Raw genomic sequence first — 19,519 nt, 5'->3', positions numbered from 1 at the left:
TTGGGTATGAGACCTTGTCATTTAGTAGTGTTTATATTATGTGCGTCTGTAGTTTTGAAATCCTCTATTTTACTCTTCCCTTGACCAGATACCTGAGTAGATCTGGTTCTTTCGCGATTAAAAATATGTCACAGGGTGTGTGCAGCTGGCAGTGGGACCATCCTTGCCGTCCTTGGCTCCTCTGCAGCCCCGCCAGCGACCCCTGTCAGCACTTGACTGCAGGCAGACTGGTCCAGAGCTTCCTGGGCAGTAAAGCGCACCTTCCTGATGATTTGTTTTGTCTGAAAATTATGAAAACTCTTTTCTGTTTGTTTTTAATGCATATCAGAATGTGAAGCCCCAGGGTGATCTTGATAATTTGACAGCTTAGCCACAAAACTCCCAGTTTTGCTAAAATAAGACCCCATGTTGACTTGCCGAACATTTTAAAAGAAAGTTATGTTAAAGCATGTTACTCAACATACCACAATCAAAGCGGGTAGATCAGCGAGACTGTTTGCCAGGGAGATAGTTATGGGTCTTTAAGTTCAAGAGAAACTTAAGGCATCTGCCTTTATTTAATTACTTAAGTATTTGATCATCACTAACACGGCACTGACCGTACGCTGGTGTCATCCTAAATGCCTTCTGAGTGCGACGATTCACCCACGCGATGGTCCTGTGGGGTGGAAATCGTGGCCATCTGCCTTTTCAAGTTGAAGAAACCAAAACACAGAGCAACGGGATGACCCAAGCTTTGAACTCAGGTGCTTTGAACTCAGGTGCCCGGCCCCTGAGGACCTGCTTTTATCTCACTGCGGCCTCTCCTTGGCTTGTGAGTTAGAACCCACAGCCTCGCTGTTTGCTAAAGATGCAGAGTGAAGCGTGCATGCATACAAATACATTATATGGAGATTTTACGTGAACTAGTCATAGAATTTGACAACTGGAGGTGAACTTAGATAGACAGTCTAGTGACGACAGAGCTGTCGGTAGTTGGTAAGTGAGCGTGTTTCCGGTGCTGTGGGGCTCGGCGGCGTTCAGGTCGAGTGCAGGGACTGCTCTGTGTGCTGTTAGACTTCTTTGCTAAGGTGGAGGGTGGGTGTGATGTCCTGTTGCAGGGGAGGACGTTGTGCCTCCGCAGTTTGATGTGGCAGTTCTGCCCCCTGCCTGACACCAGCTCACTCTGCTGTGTGATAGATTCAGGGGCTGTGTCAGGTTCAAGGTGAGACTCAGTTCAAGCAGTGAAATAGAAATTTGGAGACCAAAATGAACTAATTGACAGGGGTTTTTTTGTTTTGTTTTTTTTTAAGGGTTGAAATATAAGATTTAAGGCTTAGGAACTTTTAGTAAAAGCACCACAGTGGAATTTTGCTGTGTGTAAGTAGGAGACCACGGTGTATTTGACTGCAATTTTGTTCTTACCTTACAGTGAAAAAGGCAATACTGTTCCTGGATATGACTTTTTGGTGAATTCTGTCTGGCCAGAAATAGTGCGAGGACTAGAAGAGAACTTGCCCTCACTTTTCAACCCTGGAGACCCTGACGCATTTCACGAGGTACCTTTCCCTCCTTCTTGGCCCTGGAAGACGTTCATCAGAGGCTTTAGAATAATCGTGTTCCATTCTGCACAGTCCTGGTTTGGTGATTGGTTAAAAATCGAAGTTGTGGTTGCTGAGCGAGCGTTCATCTTGAAATACACCCATCGGTTTATCCATGTGACAGTCCCCAGTACTTTAGGGCACGAGACTTTTTTATTTTAGAATGTAAAGTAAAAGTCGGTGTAAATAGTTGGGACTAGATATGTACAGTATTTTATCAATTTTTTAAAAAGATTCTAGAATCATTAAAAGCTCATCTCTTTGCAGTTGTTTTCCACGAAAACTTAAGTTTGTATATTTCTACTGTATAATTTTGAAGGAAAGTGAAAACTATTGATTGGATTTTGAAATGTAGTATATATTTGTCCTATATAGTTTAAAAGATGAGGAGGCCCTAGATGTAGTGATTTTTTTTAATCACGTTGCCATTTAAGGATTTCATGGTTTAGGCTTCAAAAGTGATTCCACGTGCTCACTTTTTGTTACGTCGTGTTTCAAGGGCAACACGTAGGACACAGCGAGGAGGAAAGAGGCGGGCCGGCGGCCCCAGTGCCCGCGGCCCAGCTCTCCTGCTCCGGCCTCTCGGTGCCTCTCCGCCTTCTCCGTCCCTGGGCCGTGCTTCTTCATTCAGTGCGACAGCCTTTGTCTTTCCATTGGGTAATTTACGGCATTTGTAATGCCCGTAGTTGCTGATACAGTTGAGTCCTCGGACTCTGTTTGTCCCACTTTTGTGCCTTTTTCTTCGTTCCTATCTTCCATTTCCACCTTCTCTGAGTCTTGGACTTTCGGGGATTTGTTCCCCTCCTCTCTTCTGTCTCCCTCTGCTAGTTCGGAGGTTCTGCCCGTTACGTGTGCACTGAGCAGCCTTGGCAGTTACAGGCTCGAAAGTGGACCCGTGCTCCCCAGCCCCCCGAACGGCACGGCAGCGCAGGGCACTGTAACGCAATTGCCCCGTGTTACAGCGCACGCTGTCGTTCCCAGGGGCTTCTTTCTCGTCTGACCTCCTCGTCGTGTCGTTGTCACACGGTCATGGTCCCCTCAGAGGGGTCGCTTCTTACCCCCACAGGGCTGTCGTGTCCTCTGTGTGCTGCTCCCTCTTGCGTGGGAGACCCGCCTCCTTGGATCCTTTCCCTTCTTCCTGCAATTCCCGTTAGAAGACCTTTAGGCAAGGATCTGTTGGTGATAAACTTCATTTTTTATAATAAACCCTTAGTTTGTGTTTGCAAATAACCTTATTGCTTTTGTGTTTGAAAAGTAGTTTTGCTGGTAATAGAAGTCTCTGCACTTTTGTCGTTTGACTTCCATTATGAAATTAGCTGTTAACCTAATTCTTGCTTCTTTGTAGTTAATGCCTTTTTCCCTCTGGCTACACGTAAAACCTCTGTGACTGTGGTCTGCTGTTTCATTATACTACGTCTCATATGAGCTTTTTGAAACATACTCTACATGGGATTCATTTGGTTTCCTGAGCCTGAGGATCGGTAGCTTTTCTAAATTCTGGGACGTTTTTAAGCTATCAGCTCTTCAGTTGTGCCTCTCTCCCATTCTTCTGTTATTTCCTTCCAGAATTCTTGATCAGGCCTCCTCACTGGATCTTTTGTGCTTTCTAAATGTATCAATACTCTTATATTCTTCATCTTTGTCTCTGTGCTGTATTCTGAATAACTTCTCAGGACCGGTCCTGTAGTTTACTGATTCCCTCTTCAGTCGTGTGTGACCTGTTTTTTTCATCTGTACGCTATTTCCGACCGTAATTATTCTAATGCTCATTTCTGGAAGTTCTGTTTGCTTCTTTTTCCAATCTGCCTGGTGAATTTGGTTGTTTTGAAAGTGTAGAGAGGCACAGGGTGAGTGTGCTGTGAGCCTGGAGCCTAGGAGACTTCAAAACAAATCAGGCAACATACTCGGAGCTTTACTGGCCCAGAAATAGTCATCTGTTCTCGTGGCTGAGTGCCCTGTGTTATAGTACGTTGACAATGATTTTGTGATTTTGAATGTAGGGTTTTTAAAAACAGGTACTGTAAGTGGAGTGAGATGGTGGCCGCCAGCGTTTGCGATTTAAGACCCGTTGCATTTCCTGCTCTCCTTGAGAATCACACTCGTCGCATTGGGCCAGGAGCTGTCCCAGCTCCTAGGTGAGGCTTCCTGGTAGAACTTGGACTTCGGAATTCTGAAGCAGGACTTAATGTCCGGGGGCACAGTTTCCAGCAAGCATCTATCTGTTTCTTTCAACAAATGCTTCCAGCCTTAATAGGACGTGCTTCCTGTGAAGAGGGAAATGTTATTGTCATCTCTTAGCACCCATCACGGGCTGAGGCACAGTGTCACCCCAAAAGCGATGCCTGATACCTTCCTTTGCCTCCGCTCCGCACACCTGGCCGTACTCAGGAGACTCCATAAGTGTCGCTCAAAAGCAGCAGACAGGAATTGGAACCCTGCGGTGGTACCGCGCTATAACGCCCGTGGAGGCGCAGACCTCAGCGCCCCCAGGTGAGCGGTGTGGCAGCTCAGGATCGAGCCCCTCGAACTGAGAAGCGTGTGGAGTCCGCAGGGCTCCCCCCAGAGCCCGGACCCTGGGGACTAGTGCACCCTTGGCCACAGCCCCGGATTTCTCTGCTGACCGGGGCTCTGTTCCCTCTGTCTTCTTGCTTTGTCTTTGGGAAAATTCTCTGAGCCTGAACAGGAGAGGAAACGTCATCTGTAAAGTGGGGGGCGATGAAAACAGCAGTTACCTCACGGGGTAGTTTTGTGGGTTGAATCAGTTTGTCCAACTTCGAGCACGGTGTGCGGTGGTGAATGGTACGGAGTGTTGCCGCTGCTCCGAGCGGTGCTGTCACATCCATCCGCCGCAGTCGTGCGCCGTCTCCTCTGTGATTATTCACACCGTCTGATACTGTGTTTCGGGAATTTTCCACTTCTCCTCCTGGAGAGACAATGGAAGTTACACTGCTCGATCTGCCACCCTGTTCGGGTGCAGGGGACTCGGCGAGGGGTGCCCTAGGACATGAGCGCTGTCCCTCACAGAGCACTGGGTGTAGAGTCCCTGGGCTTCCGAATGGACTTGCCACGTACGACCTGGAGTGTGCCGTGCAGCTGCCTGGGGCGCTGCCTGGCCTTGGAGTGGACACCTCGAAGGACGAGCCTTTAAGGCCCCTGTCGGCTCTGGCAACTGCGGTTTTGTGTGTTGACCTTCTGTGCCTCAATAACAGTCTGAGTACGTGCTCCCAATTCTGGTCGGTTTGCCTGCACTGAAAAGGCCACCTGTTGCTCCCATTTTAGAAATACAGCGTAAGCATGGATTTCGTGAGAACATTCGAACGGCAGTGTGGATCCCAGGCCAGTGTCAGAAGGTTGAGAGCCCATCCCGCCTACCACAGCTTCAACAACAAGTGGAGCCTGCCCGTGTATTTTCAAATCAGGTCAGTCATTTATTCACCTCCCACCTCCTTCCCAGAATGGAATCTGAATACCAGGTAAGGATATTGTCTCTGATTAACAGCCTTTTCTTTGTGATCACCAACAGTTCCTTGGGAAACAAAATTTAAAGTAGGAATTTACAGGAAATACCATGATTGCCGAAACGATGGCTTGCATGACGAAAAGCTAGGATCTGTCTTCTAGAACCGGGAGAGCTGAGAACACCAGACTCACAGTGCGCCGACTCCGAGCCCAGCCTGGCTCCCCACGTTGTCTCCTGTGTTGGGGAGGGAGAGAGTGCGGGTCAGATGGCCGCGCTTTCTTGCCACGTTCCCTGCCCCACATCCGCTGTGCTTGCTCCTGTGTGACGTTTTTTCCCTCCGGGAGGTGGCGAAAACCTAGCCTTAAGCATTTCTTGCAGCCGGTTCTGTGACCCGGCGTACGAGACTCCCCAATGCCGTGGCTTTCCACGTAGTGCTCGTGGCACCGCGGTCCTCACTCCGGGCAGTGGTGCCACTCGCCCCCCAGATGTTGCTGACGTGGGGGCATGGCTCCCTGAACTACTGAGGGACTTTATGAGCCCATAACAACGTGTGTTCCACTGGGAAAAATGGGGTAATAGCCATTTTTGCAGGTTCTTTTTTCTTTCTTTGCAGATTCTCTTGAATGAGGTCATGTAAGTTCCTTGTAGAATGGCATTGACCAGACCATCTGAGTTGGAGTGCTCTTTTAAGTTTTTGGATGCTTTTGTTAATTATGACACAGCCCTTTACCCCAGAGTTCTGAAGAAAAATTACAGAGAGGGAAAAGTATTAAGGGTGAGGTCCCTTGATCATAATTCCTCACCATGATTGCAGACGTATGTGATCATCTTCGATAATGAAATCATAGTTTTCAGAATGTTGGTATGGTGCCCTTTTACATACTTACAATGCCTACTATGTTATATGCTTGATTTTTCTGGGTTACGTTGTCATGTAGCTTGTTTCGGTAGGAAATTAAGGGTTTGCTCATCTAAGACGTTTGTGGACTGCATTGGAAATGTACGGTAGTCAGGATTGAGCCGGGGAAAGGAGCCCCTGTGATCCGGGTGCAGAATCAAAAGTGCCGAGCGTCCTTTGAGAGGAGCAGACCGTGGTCGAGACACAGTGTGCGGGCTTGGCCGTCTCTCTGCGGCCCAGGTTTGGAGTTGGGTTGCTTTCTCTGCCGCCCGGCACGTCCTCCCCTCCGCTGCCTGCAGACTCCTCTTTCCTAGTCGTGCTCCCCAGCCCCCCAGGCCCATGCCTAGTGACCCTGCCCTGACCCCCACCCACTCCTGGGGCTCCCCCAGCTGCCCCAGCCCCGCACTCTGGGCTCCGCAGGCCAGGCCCTGGGTCCTCTCGGAGCTGGTGACTGAGCCGTGAGGCCTGTGGACGCTCGGCCCGTTTCCCGACTCCTCTGCCTTCGTCACACTTCAGCCTTAAGCATTGAAGGGGTGGCTCAGCCTCTCTTCATGAACTGTTGTATTTAACATTCATGAAATTCTCAGAAATTAGGTTTCAGATGTGGGAGTTGTTCTCGCTGTATTTGTTTTTCCATCTAAAAAGTACACCCAAGTAGTACTTGGTAGGCCCGCCTACTGATTGCTATCAGGTGTTTGCCCTGGACGGTGACAAGAAGTTCCGCAAACAGGGCTGGGGTCAGAGTGCGCTGTCGTCTGAGTCACTGTAGGGTCACCGAAAGGAGCCCAAAAGCCAGGGGCGGGAGCGCTCGGAAGCGTCCCTGAGGAGGGGCCTGCTGTTGTCCTGTCACTGACAGGTGCGCCTGCGGGTCCGACTGCTCACATACCCCTCCCTGTGCCGGCACTTCCGCTGCGCCTTCAGCAGGGTTGGGAAGGGGGTTCCGGACGGTGCTGGCTGGGGAGACGAGCCCTTCGTGAGCCTCAGTGGGCAGCGGGAGAGCTTCCCTTCCCTGCAGCACCAGATGCTGCGGGAGACCCGCCCCAGGGTCCGGCTGGGCTGGGAGGCTGCCCCGCTCGGCCACTGCTCTGCACCCTCTGAGGGCGGGGCCGTTCCTTTTGGTCTGGAACGCTGTTTCCTTTGCTGCTCAGTTTCCTTGAACTTGGTCTCTGAACTGTTTTTTAAAAGCACATGGGTACCAGCAAAGAAACCAAATTATCGGTTAGGTAAGTTCATTGTAAGCCTGTATCAGAACTCACTGCCACCTGGGGAAGTAACCAGCAGGTGACAGAGGGTGCGAAGATGGGAGAGTCACGCGCTTGGGAAGCTGTGCTCCATAAGCAGCTCGTTAAAAAACTAAACGTGCAGTCACGCACCACAGAACGGCATCCCGGGCCGCACGGCCAGCGTGCACCGTGGGGACCGTCACATCGTGTGACGGACACCCCACAGTGTGACAGGGAAGCTGGATGTCCCGTGAGATGTGGTTCAGGAGGGATGTCTCACACTCGACAGGAACAAGGACTGTGTCACTGCGCCCCCACGCCGAGGGCCCTGGTGACATTCCTGCTGCAGCCCAGAGGTGCCTGCCTCCGCCCCGCCCTGGCTGCAGGCTCAGAGGGCGGCAGGCCTGCCAGTGGTCTTCAGAGGGCACGGCCCTGAATCCTCTGTCGGGGCCCTGCCCTGTACAGGGACGCGGGTCCAAGGAGGCACCTAACAAGGGTTGGAGGGCCCGTCCTTTTAGCAGGAGCTTCCTGTGTGGCGTGGGGCCAGCCAGAGCCCCCGGCCTGCCACACGCACAGCCTCCTCGTACTGGCAGGACACCTCAGACAGTCAGTGGTCCCACACCGCCTCACCGTCACCACCCCGCAGCCGACATGTGCTGAATGGAGGGTATCTGCCAGACGTGGTTGGACCAGCAGCTCAAACCCCGTAGTCACGCATGTTGGGCCGTCGTTCCTTCGTGGCGGTCGTGGGAATTACTGCAGACACTGGAGCTCTGACCTCCTCTCCCGTGTCCTGCATCACATCACCTCGTGGCCCTCGGCCTCCCATTCTCCCTCTGACTCCGTCTTACAAGGGACACGTGACTGATGGCACCCAGGTGACCCAGGGTCCTGTCCTCACCTGAGTCTCTCATTTAGTCCCATCTGCAAAGCCCCCTGTGCCGTGTAAGGTCGCGGCCACAGGCCCCGGGGACCAGGGCCTGGGTGTCTTCTGAGGCCATCATCCAGCCTCCCGCCGTGGCCCCAGGAGGAGGATGTTCCTGGTACTTGGGAGGAAGGGAGAAGAGCTGGGGGAAGGCATCTGTCAGCAGCGAAATCCCTGCTTTGTGCTCTTGTTTCTATCCCAGATTTAGAGAAATAGCGGGAGCCTTGGAAGCAGCGCTTACGGAGGGACTGGAAGACGCTCCAGGTAATTTCCTTTATTTCCCAGTGATTCCCTTAACGTGAGAAACGACAGGACATCCCTGAATGAGCTCATCAAGCTCACCGCGTCGTCTAGACCCTAGTCAGTGCCCAACCCCGGGCATGCCTCCCCTCCCCGTCTGTCATGCAGTGTGGCAGACCTTGGAGGCTTCCTGTGGAGGGAAAGAAAGAAATGGGATTTGGGGTTTCTACAGCTTCTCGCATTGTAGCGATGATAAGCGGATGCTTTAAGACTGTAGGAAGCAGACCTCATTTTTGTTCCTGAATATCACGTCATATGGTCCCTGAAGCGACCAGCCCTTTTTATAGCAAAGGCCTCTGGAGCCCTGGGCACCCGCCCTGGGGCACAGGACAGGTGGCAGTGGTCGGTGTGCACGTCCCAGGCATGTTTGAGCCTTTCCAGCCTCATTGGTCTCGGCACACTGTGGCCATTCCTGGGTCTCTAGGCCACTGTGCTTAGGTTCCTGCCGCTTTCTGTGCAGCTGGGTCCGTCTGCACTCCGGAGTCCGAAAGTTGGTTTTCATCTGTCTTAGCCAAAAATGCTCACGTGGAGTGAACTTCCTGTAGATCAGCAGCGCACTCAGGTGGGGAAGAGAAGAGCAGAGAAATGAAACAGGACAAATTCAAAACTGAAGTGGAAACCCTTGCAAGTGGCTGCCACTTCAGCTCATGTTTGTCGACTTGCTCTGAAGTGAATAGTAGCAAATTATTTCTGGGTGTTGTGTGTTTTTAACACTCATCAAACACCTGGGAGGTGGAGTGGTGTCAAATGAGAAATGCGTTGTTGTGAGAGGCATAGCAGTGACCTTGATCATGGCCACCCGGGCGTTCTCGTTGCTAACAGTGTCTGCTGACAGCTCCCACTGACGGCCTCGCTGACCACACAGAGCCCCGGAGAGTGCTGCTGGCTTCCCTCTTGAACTACGCATGGAAAATACAGCCAAACCTCAGTCCTTGAATGTCTCCCATCTCAAAAAACTCGGTTCTTGACCAGGTTGTTCACAGAAGAAATGTTTTGGTTGTCAAACAAAACTTTGGACAACCCTTTTGTGCTGATACCTGTACAATCAGCCGCCCACCTGTATTATTTGGTTTCCAACAAACTGCTTCTCTAACAGTTACCGGAATGAACGAAGTCAAGAACCGAGGCTGTCACTGTAGGTGAGAGCCCTTGACTGACCGAGGTGTGTTCTCTCTCCAGCCGGGAGCCCCTACTGCCTGGCGGCTTCGCACTGCACGTGGAGCAGCCTGCAGCGGTGCTGGTCGGCGCAGCTGTTCCTGCCGGCGCTGGCGCACCGCCTGTGGAGACTCACGCTGCAGGTGTTGGCGCGGTTCTCCGTGTTCGTCAGCGAGGTGAGGCTCCGCCCTGGCTCAGCCACAGTCAAGGCTGGTGGGGGTCAAAGACACATCAGGCTGAAAGCACCAAGACCCTAAAAGGCCACGGTGCCATGAGAGCTTATTAGTTTGCGGGACAGCAGGAGGCTTGCTCCTCAGGCCTGCACCTGCCCTGCTCCCTTCCCCTGTCCTACCCTGTCCCCTGTCCTACCCCGTCCCCAGTGCCCCGGGGGCTGCCGTGCCCACAAGCTCCTTTTCTCTTCCCAAAGCCAGAGCCGGTGAGGTGCCTCCACATTAAAACAAAGATGCTTCTTTTAATGAAAATGTTTGCAAATAAAAATGTACATATTGTAATAGTTAATATTTGGAAGTTTAAGAATTACATAGTCGTTGAGATTAAAAGGCAGTAAAATGAGCCTTCCACTCACTTCAGAGTGCCCAGCATTTTCCCTCCCGGGTGGGTGACTGTATTAAAGGCCCGCGCACGCACCCGTGGGGATCCACTGGGTATCAGGCATGAGGCCCCGAGACCGTTCCCACAGTCCGTCCGTTGCTGAGCACCTGCCTCGCCAGGCCCAGCACCAGCGTCGTGGTCTTGGAGACGCCTGTCTCCAGGGCAGGCTCGGGACAGGCAGGCATGTGTCCTGGTCCTTGCCACGCGATGAACACGAAAACAGGCATGAGTGCACATTTTAAGGGCAGAGCATAGAGACTGGCGTCACGGGGCCCAGTTGTCCCCTCGCAGAGGGGTTTTCGTGCAGCGAGCACGGGCTTTTGAGTCCAACAAAGGCCAAATGGGCTCTGCCGCCTCCTCACCTTGTGGCCCGGGGGAGGGAATCAGGGCAGTCTCAGGTTCTGCCCTGTAAACTAGGGAACAGCTCTCACACGCTGCCGTGCGGGGACAGGAGGTGCTTGTTGAATAGCACCTGCGGACTGAGGTGAGTGGCACATGAGGGGTCTCCGTCAAAGCTCATTTCCTCCTTCCTCCTGAAGGGCCCCGCACGGCGGCCCGGACCCAGCGGGCTCCTGCGGGTCTTGACATAGGCCTGGGCCTGCCCAGCCCGCCTTCTTTCCTGCTGGCCAGCAGTATTCTTCTTGTATTTCTAATAAATTAACTTGCCTGGAACATTCATCATTTCATTCTTTTCCTGCTGCTGGGACTTCTCTTCGGTTTTCCCCTGCGAGACAATACATATTGCAAACACTTTATATTATTTGAAGCATCATGAGGTTTGGATTTTGATTTTTAATATTAATATTGATAAGCAAATTTCATATATTTACCTAATAGAGATAATTTTTAAACTAAGAACAGATACTACACTTGATCTTAGCCAAAAGGCTGAGAAGCGATGAGATAATTTAAAAACCTGTAATGTTCCAGAAATTAATTTGCCTTTGGTGTAGGGACTGTTATTTCACGTTTGCCTATTACTCTTTGGCTCCAGAAATTAGACTCAGGTTCAGGGAGGAGAACATCCTCGGGCTTGAGGTTTGTGCTTGTTTTTCCCTGAGCCCTTCACACCCATTGAGAGAGACAGCACAGTGCACTGTCACCAAGGGCCCTTTAGCCCTGGCTTGTACAGCGCAGTGGGTTGAGCGTGCGCTGCAACACAAAGGGTCGCCAGTTCAATTCCCAGTCAGGGCACATGCCTGGGTTGCAGGCCAGGTCCCCAGTGGGGGCCACGTGAGAGGCAACCACACACTGACATTTCTCTTCCTCTCCTTCTTCCTCCCTTCTCATCTCTCTAAAAATAAATAAATAAAATCTTTAAAAGAAAATAGAGACCTTTACTGAGACTTCTCAGGCGACTAGATTTTTATGGTGACTTGTCAACCCACATATATTAAGTGCCTGTGCATCTTTCTTGTCTTGCTAGTGGAGAAGTATTTAGTCACCGAAATCCTTTTTCAGCTTTTACTCAGGCCCATCTCTAACGAAAGTGCCAAGGATATTAAAAAACCCGTGGTAACGGTTGGCAAAGACCCTTCCGCCGCCCAGGGAAGCGGTGAGGACCAAGGAAGCGGCCCTCCCGAAGCGAAGCCTGTCGCTTCCATCTCCAGCTCCCAGCTTGTGTATGTCGTCGCCGACCTGGACAGGCTTCAGGGGCAGGTAGGCCGTGCCCCAGGCCCCACGTGCTCAGTGCGGGGTTTTCTCAGGAAGTCTCTGTGAGGACAGCACACCGTCGCCCGTGGGCTGAGGCCCGGGGGGCCCCAGGGCAGCTCCAGAGAGCACCTCCTTCGTCTCCCCTGAGCCGTTTCCCTGACAGACGTGCTCTCGCCCCTCGTGCCGGTTCGGTCTCGCGCCGCGCTAACCTGGGGCCACGCCGCTCCCCCAGCAGCGATGGTCCAAGCTCGGCGTGAGCCGTTCTGCAGGAGCTCAGCTTACGGCGCAGGCACGGTCCTCCCCAGGTCGGAGTGTGATCATTGCTCATTCACATACCTAGACAGTTCTCAGCAGCATTTGCACTGTTCAATTTTTCATCTGTTCCTGGGCGTTTCCCGTGTCTTTGCGTTTACCACCAAGAGAACATGGGATAAATGGGTGCTGAAGTGCTGTGTCGCGTAACTGTGCTCTCCTCAAGTTGTAATAGTTCGTGCTGCTTAAGCAAGATTGTTCCTTCCGAGTGAAGATGTGGTCTTCCAGTGAAGTGTTCGGTCCTGGGGGAGCCGCAGATTACAAAGTGGCGTGTGTTCTCCGGGCCCCTTCCCAGCCGCACAGCTGCTGTTTCCCGAGGTGGACGCTTTTCTCGTGAAGTTTTCGTTAAGAATTCTGCTTCCTTCTGGTGACAGTTACCGGAAGTCCCGAGCTCAGTTTCATCGTTCATGTTCATTAGCAGCACCTTAGAGATTGTAGATGCAAATAGAATCGCCTCTCCCTTTGGCTTAAAAAGTAACTGAATGTATAAAGTATATGTTTATTTCAGCTTCCAGAACTCTTGGAAACAATCAAGCCAAAACTAGAAATGATTGGCATTAAGAATTTTTCTTCTATCTCAGGTAAAAACAATTCTTTATACTTAGCAAATCTTTAAATAAGAAAGAATTTAAAATAAAATTGTAGAGTCTGGGGGATATATTTCAGCTGCTATTCTCTTTAGCTATAAACCCTTAGTTGTTCCTGTATTCTGTTCTGTGATGATAACTTCACTAAGTGAGAAGGTTTGTTTAGTTCTGATGATTTAATCTGCTCCGTTGTGCACGCTCCGAACACTGACAGCGGGACAGTGACTAAGCCCGTTCTGTGTCCCAGCAGCAGCCCTGGAGGACTCCCGGCAGGCCTTGTCGGCCTGCGTGCCCGCCCTCGGCGGCCGGATCGTCCAGGACTTGAGCGAGTCCTGCTTCAGTGACCTGAGGGGCGCCCTGGAGGTCCCCCGGCTCTACCGGAGGACCAACAAGGTCAGCGCCGTTCACTGAGAACAGCGTGGAGTGGGAAGTGGGGTGGGAAGTACCGGCAGGAAAGCCACGGGGAGGGAGTCGTCGAGCAGGGGGCAGACGTGGGTTCCCCAGTTGCAGGGTTGGGTGCTAGGCAGTTTACAGCTGCAGTTGTTCTCAGGAGTTGTGAAAGTCTGCTGGCACATCGTGCAGTGTGGGAAAACCCCTGGGCCTCCCGCAGACCTCCGTGGGGCGGGCCCGCCGCTCCGTTGTGGGGTGCGGCTGTCTCTCCGCCCACCTGACACAGGGTCCTGGGGGGGGGCTCTTCACTGCTGAGCTGAGACTGGACTGACCTCCTCTGTGGCTGGTCTCCTTGTCCTTTTAAACCCGCAACGTGCAGTTGAATTACCGCTTGTAGAGAAAGAACCATGTCGCCGGATTTTCTGGTCTGACTCGAAGCTCCCACTTAGAGGTGGGACAGACTTCATTTGTGCCACCAGATACCTCTTTCCGTCAGTGATCAACCGACTGTTCCCTCCTGCTCAGTGGGCTCTCGTCCTTACCGAGTGCTGCACTGGGGTCAGACGCGCTAAACACTGTGCACTCTCGCTGGTCCTGCCAAGTGGTGCTAGCGCCCTTCTTTACAGACGAAGAAACCACATTAGAAAAGTCGAATTACTCACCTTGGGTCTTGCTTCTAGAACCGCGGCCGGTTGATGAGTAGCATTAGCTCAGGCCCCGCCCCCTGTCCACACACACACACACACACGTGCGCGCACGAGGAATGGGCCCGAAATGGAACAAGATCGCTGGGTGTGGGGTGTGGATGGGAAGTGATGGGAAGCAGTGCCCTCGGGAACGAAGCCGTGGGCGGCTGGCGCAGCCCCTGGATCTGTTCGGGCTCCAGACGCCGCCTCCCTGCTGCCGCTCTCCGAGCCCCTCTCGTCCTCCAGACGGCTCTCTGCAGCCAGTCCCGTGTCACTTTTCAGAAAGGACGGGGGTTGTACGAGTAGCATCCTTTCGAACTAGGCGTTTGAATAGCTCACGGTCTTTGCTTTCTGTACCTCTTTCACCCCCAACGGCACTCCAGGAGGTGCCAACGACGGCTTCCTCGTACGTGGACAGCGCCCTGAAGCCCTTTCACCAGCTTCAGAGCGGGCACCGGGACAGGCTGAAGCCCGCAGTTGTTCAGCAGTGGTTAGAAGGCGCCCTCTCGGAGAGCACTCACAAGTAAGTGGCCTCAGAAAAGCCCTGAGTCAGGCATCAGGAGATTATCCAAGGGTGGCGGGTAGATGAGGTGGGAGGAACGTCAGATGGCTTCGTTGGGGCAACTCACGGGAGGTCCCCCTGTGTGGACGGTTGGGCTGTGCTCGCCACACTCCGCCCCCACCACCCAGGCTCTACCTGGACTGCAGCCAGCCCGGCTGGGCTCCCACTGTCTGGCATCTCCCAGGTCACACACCTCTCAGGGGTCCAGGCACCCCTACCTGCTCCCCGCGTGCACCTGCCTTTTACCGTTCTCTACACCCTCTCGTGTGGGCACCTTCTCGTGCCTTCTCGTGATTTCCTTGAAGACGCTTTCTCTGCTCAGTTCTTTCAGTTCTGAATGGCCTCCGTCATTCGGCGTTACCGGGAGGGGAAAATCGTTACAGCTGATCAAGGATCGGTGTCTAAAGCCCCATAGCCCTTGAGAATATGGGAGTCTTCAGATCACCGATTGAGTGTCTCTTCATTTCTAACTCAGTCTCCTTTTCCCCAAATGCCAGCATTGAGTTACATCAGAGTCTGTGACTCAGTTTTGTCATTGAATTCTGCTCAATTGCTAATTTTGCCATGGTATTTATTTATTTCAGTTACTTATGAGTTAAGTGGCATTTGTGGGTTAGTTTAGAACAAAATGAATTACCATATTGTTTCTACGAAAACTCCCAGCCAGTAATCAGCTTGTAAACAGAGTTTTTAAATATAATTCATATATAATCTGGACAGTATATTGAGAATATTTTCAAGGCAACCAGTTTTATTTAATTTTGAAATGCTTTTACTCTTTAAAAGAAGAACTGTTCCTGGAACTGATTGTAAATGAACTCGTGGCTTGGCATTGGAGAATGAGCTACAGATATTCACTCTTGACATGAGAAAGGCAGTCTGGCCCATGACTTTCCCTGAGTGTCCAGGACTGAAACTGTGCCCAGAATCCATGTACATGTTCTTAGGTTCTCGGGAAATGCAGTGCTGGGGAGTCGGGGCCCTATTTTTCTTTCAGTCTTAAGAAACGTTAAATATTTACCACGGCTGGTATTTTTGTTGGAAGTCAATTTTTGTATTAAAAGCCTCCCTCTCTCTTGTTTTTGGTCCGCAGTGCCCGTTAGCGTGCTCAGTGTTACACGCACACGTCCGTCTCACCTGTACATGTGCCTTGTGCCCCAGGTACTACGAGACCGTGTCCGACGTGCTGCATTCTGTGAAGAAGATGGAGGAGAGCCTGAAAAGGCTAAAACAAGCCCGGAAAACCAACCCTGCCAACCCCAGTGGGCCCAGCAGCGGCGGTGGCATGAGTGACGATGACAAAATCCGGCTGCAGCTGGCCTTGGACGTTGAGTACCTAGGGGAACAGGTAAGCGCCATCTGGCATCAGTCCAGGGACTCTGAAACCGAGTTCTGGGGGCACCTGGCATTTCACGTGAGCCCAGAGGTGCCGCCGAGGGGCCTGGGAGGCTGGTTGCCCATGCTAGAAAGTGGGGGGGGTCAGGGCCCCAAGGTGCTTGAAGTCCAGATATTTGCACCTAGGAATTTAGAGAAAGAAAAGATAGACCAACACTGAAAGCCGACCTTCTGAAACCCATCGATCGGCTCCTTCTCGCGGTTTCGTCTGCTTGGTCTTCGGCGTGCACACTGGCAAAGCCCACTGGAGAGGCACCCATGGGGGCCGCGTCCTCCTGGTCCCCTGCCTGACACGTGGTCAGTGCCACATCCCAGTTTTTGGAGATATTAGCGAGGTTAGAACAGCGTCGGACAGCCAGCAAGGCACCAGCCCGTTGGCCTCGCAGTGTGGAACGTGAGAGGCCACCTGAGCACCGTGTCTCCCTAAAAGGCAGATCTGAGCGTCGTAGCGCACGGACGAGCACTAACGTGTACGTTACCGTGCAGGGGCGGGTGAGGACCACACGCAGGCCTCCCCCGTGAGGCAGAGGCGCCTTCCCCGAGTGTCAGAACTTTCAGGGGCTCGGGAAGTGGCTTTGTCCGCTGCTCCGGTTTCCTGGGTGGAGAACGGCCCTCAAGGCGCATCCTCTGGGACGGCCCCTTTGCTCCAGAGAAAGTGAGACCGGAACGTTTCCATCCAGAGACGCGCGGTTTTCTGGCTCACCAGGGCCTTCTCCTGCACAGCAGGGTCGTCACCGAAAGTCCAAGTTCTGCTCTGAAGCAGATTTAGACACCTGTCCTGGCAAAAGTCCAGTGCCGTGTTTCCCTACTTCACTAGAGGAGCGTAGTCCTCTTATAAGCAGCAGTTTGTTGTGAAAGCACAGGGAACAGATAAGCAGAGGGAAGAAAGGGGGGCGGGAGGGAAGATGGGGGGCCGTCCCCCTCCCAGCCCCCAGGGCGGACCGCAGCACTAACAAACCGCTCCACGGTTTTTCCAGAGCTCACGGTGCACGCTTGTGTGCATGTGTTGTCGCTGCTGCTGCTGCTGTTGTCCCAGGAAAGTGGGGACACCAGTCACCATCTCTCGGTTCCCAGCATAGTTCACAGTAGCTGCTGTGCCTGAGTAGTTTCAATGATCAGATTCTAAGAAAAGGTGGTCGCTATGTTAAGAAATTAAGACAGCCCAATTCTTTGTTGAGCATTCCCCATTTTGAAAAACAGTTCACTTGATTATTTCATTCGGTGTGAATTCTCTCTGCCAGTCCACAATAGAGGCTCTTGTCCTGTTAGAGGCTGATTTGATGGACCAAGGTCAGTGAAACACACTGACTTCTTAGAAGGCCGAGGGTTTGGCCCCAGAAAGTAAAGTTTCACCATAAGTAAACCCTTTTGCTCTAAAAGGAAAAAATATTCTGCCCTTCTCTAAGCAGCTGCCTCTTTCTTATTTAGTAGATGCTGGGGGTGAATATTTTCCTCTATTTTGTATGAGGGTCTTTTTCACATTCGACGTAAACCGCAGTAACTCACCTCGTTCTCTGGCCGTTGCAGATACAGAAGTTGGGCCTGCAGACGAAGGACATAAAAGGCTTCCCAGCGCTCGCGCAGCTCGTTGCTGCCGCCAAGGACCAGGCCGCAGCGGAGCGGCCGTAGGCATCGGGGCCGCGGAGAGCCGGGCACCAGGCCAGGCGCCCGCAGGAAGAAAGCGGCTCTGTTCTCTGCAGCCCGAGCCTCGGAGTGGACGCAGTGTCCCCGCCGGGTCCCGAGCGACTCGCAGGCCCAGCTCAGCCCGCACGTTTGGGTTTTCTTTCACCCAAAAAGAACAAACAAGCCTTTTTCCGTTGTATGGAAGATAGTTTTTAAGACATTTGAAACTTTCTACTAGAGTTTACAGAGCAAATTATTTTATTTTTATTGTAAACCTTAGTGAGGAAAAGCTGATTTGTAAAATAGGATTAAAGTAAATGTATATACGCAAACGCAGAACGGGTTCTCCCTGGCCCGCGGCAGAAGCAGCGCCCTCTCCAAGACACGTGTCGATGGACCCCTGAGCGCGGCTAGAAAATGCCGGCTCCCCACCCTCCCACTGGGTGTGTCAGGCAGTGCTCTGGCATGCGGTCCACCCAGCCCTCTGTCAGGAGCTGGAGCCAGTCAGGGGGGTTTATTTTCTGAATAAATGAAGTACCTGCCCAGAGCATGCACACCTTTTCTTTCTGAACACAGTACGAGTTGCATCTCCTCACTCAGGCCCGTAATGACCGGTATCCATCTGGGCTGGTGCCTCCCCTCGCACCTCTTGGGCATCCTGTCCCCAGAGAAGCACCCTCTGGACGTGCTGGAGCCCACCCACGGGAGGGCAGCACACGCCTGTCCCCGGAAGCCAGCAGCCGCTGGCCCTCCTGACGAGCTAATCCTGCACACGGGGTTTGGCAGTCAGGTGGACAGAAGAGTCGGGAATATCGGGAAGAGGTGCTCGGGCCCGTGGTCAGCTCGCTGCCCTGCGCCGGGGTCCAGCCTCGGCGGGGTTCAGAGTCCCCGAAGGATGGACGGCGTAGGCAACGAGTGACGAGTCAGACATCCAGTTGGATGCCGGAGAACAGCCAGCCTCTGAGGGTCTGACTTAAGCTTTATTTTTATAGGGATTGTCACATGTCATTAAGGAAACAGCTGCGTGGCATGATCAGTTAAGTGGAAAAATCAGTACAGAGGTAACTAGGGAAAATACAAGAAATTCCACAGACTCAGTCGTGTTACGCAAAAGTCATTTTGACCAGGAAAGCCATCAGTCAGATAATTAGAAGTAGCTGTTTGTACAAAGCTTCAGATGTCTCGTTGATGAGTAGATGTTTGTTTAGAATTTGGCGTGGGTCACAAGGCTACACTAGACTGGACGGTGGTTATGGGAAACTCACTACGAGGCCTCTATACTGTCTAACTTGACTGTCTTTCTGTCTACCATGTTTCTTTATGTACTATGGGCTCTGACTCTGCTAATGGTTTCTTCGTGCTTAGTTTGTAATAGCTAACCAGCTTCGTTTCTTTGTCTAATTCTAATTAGTATATCTTCCTGTCCAAGGCAGAGGAGTCATCAACTTGTTAGTCATCAACTTGTGAACATTCAGGGGCTATCTCATTAGGGGGGACTTTGTTCCCTGGCCAAGAAATCATTTTGTACAACTTCATTGGAATTATGCAAATCATTGGGCCTGATACACGGGTCTGAAAATCCCACCAAATAATCACCAAAACAAACATGCAAGGATAGACAGGAAATCCAGCCCCAGTTGCCTCTGCTGTGCAGATGCGTCTCATCTGTCCCCACAGTGTCAAGGGACAAGTGCCGGTTGGCTCCCGACAGCCCTGCACACTGACACGCCCCTGCACCCTCGGGCTTGGTGGGGGGGGTGCTGACCTTGCAGCGTAGGGACGTCAGGAAAGCAGGTGGCGCGTTCCTCTAGCTTCGCCTTTGTTTGCCCCTTAGCCTCCCTCTGTTCAAAGGTTGGTTGTAGGGAGACCAAGGAAAGGAGTGAGTGACAGGAAATAAGCAGGTCTCGGATTGGAGCTTGCAGGGACAACTGTTTCAGAGCATTGATGAGGCCCGGCCAGAGGAGGGACGGAGTCCTGAAGGACGAGCCCCAGGAGCACCGCAGAGCAGCGGTGTGGGCACCAGGAGCTCCCTGGGCCTGGCGCTCACACAGCCAGAGCAGCTACCGCCCTGTCCCGGTGCATGGCATGTGCTCTGAGCTTAGCCAAAGACCAGGGCCAGGCCCTGCCCCTGGACGGGCCAGTGCAGGACTCGGCAGTT

General features: G+C 52.5%; 1 protein-coding gene and 1 pseudogene across 2 annotated transcripts in view; one reads left to right on the top strand and one right to left on the bottom strand.

The window, feature by feature from the left end:
• Positions 1–17,923, top strand: part of COG2 (component of oligomeric golgi complex 2) — a 38,014-nt gene extending 20,091 nt beyond the window's left edge. Inside the window, exons 9-18 of one of the 2 annotated variants that reach the window (XM_053667310.1) lie at positions 1,412–1,538; positions 4,860–4,999; positions 8,289–8,350; positions 9,566–9,717; positions 11,615–11,812; positions 12,627–12,699; positions 12,956–13,098; positions 14,165–14,304; positions 15,505–15,691; positions 17,266–17,923. In XM_053667310.1, the coding sequence (XP_053523285.1) occupies positions 1,412–1,538; positions 4,860–4,999; positions 8,289–8,350; positions 9,566–9,717; positions 11,615–11,812; positions 12,627–12,699; positions 12,956–13,098; positions 14,165–14,304; positions 15,505–15,691; positions 17,266–17,367 (1,324 nt within the window). In that variant the 3' untranslated portion in view covers positions 17,368–17,923. Of the gene's footprint in view, positions 1–1,411; positions 1,539–4,859; positions 5,000–8,288; positions 8,351–9,565; positions 9,718–11,614; positions 11,813–12,626; positions 12,700–12,955; positions 13,099–14,164; positions 14,305–15,436; positions 15,692–17,265 lie in introns of those variants that run through there. The other variant, XM_037136757.2, reaches the window with a different exon arrangement.
• LOC119042954 (uncharacterized) lies at positions 10,953–11,053 on the bottom strand (annotated as a pseudogene).
• Positions 17,924–19,519: the final 1,596 nt, after the last annotated feature.

Source organism: Artibeus jamaicensis, unplaced genomic scaffold, assembly GCF_021234435.1.
Source record: "Artibeus jamaicensis isolate MK-2021 breed Jamaican fruit bat unplaced genomic scaffold, CSHL_Jam_final contig_467, whole genome shotgun sequence".
NCBI classification, from domain to species: Eukaryota; Metazoa; Chordata; class Mammalia; order Chiroptera; family Phyllostomidae; genus Artibeus; species Artibeus jamaicensis.
Note: the sequence above shows the minus strand (reverse complement) of the source record. Positions and strands in the feature narration are given on the sequence as shown.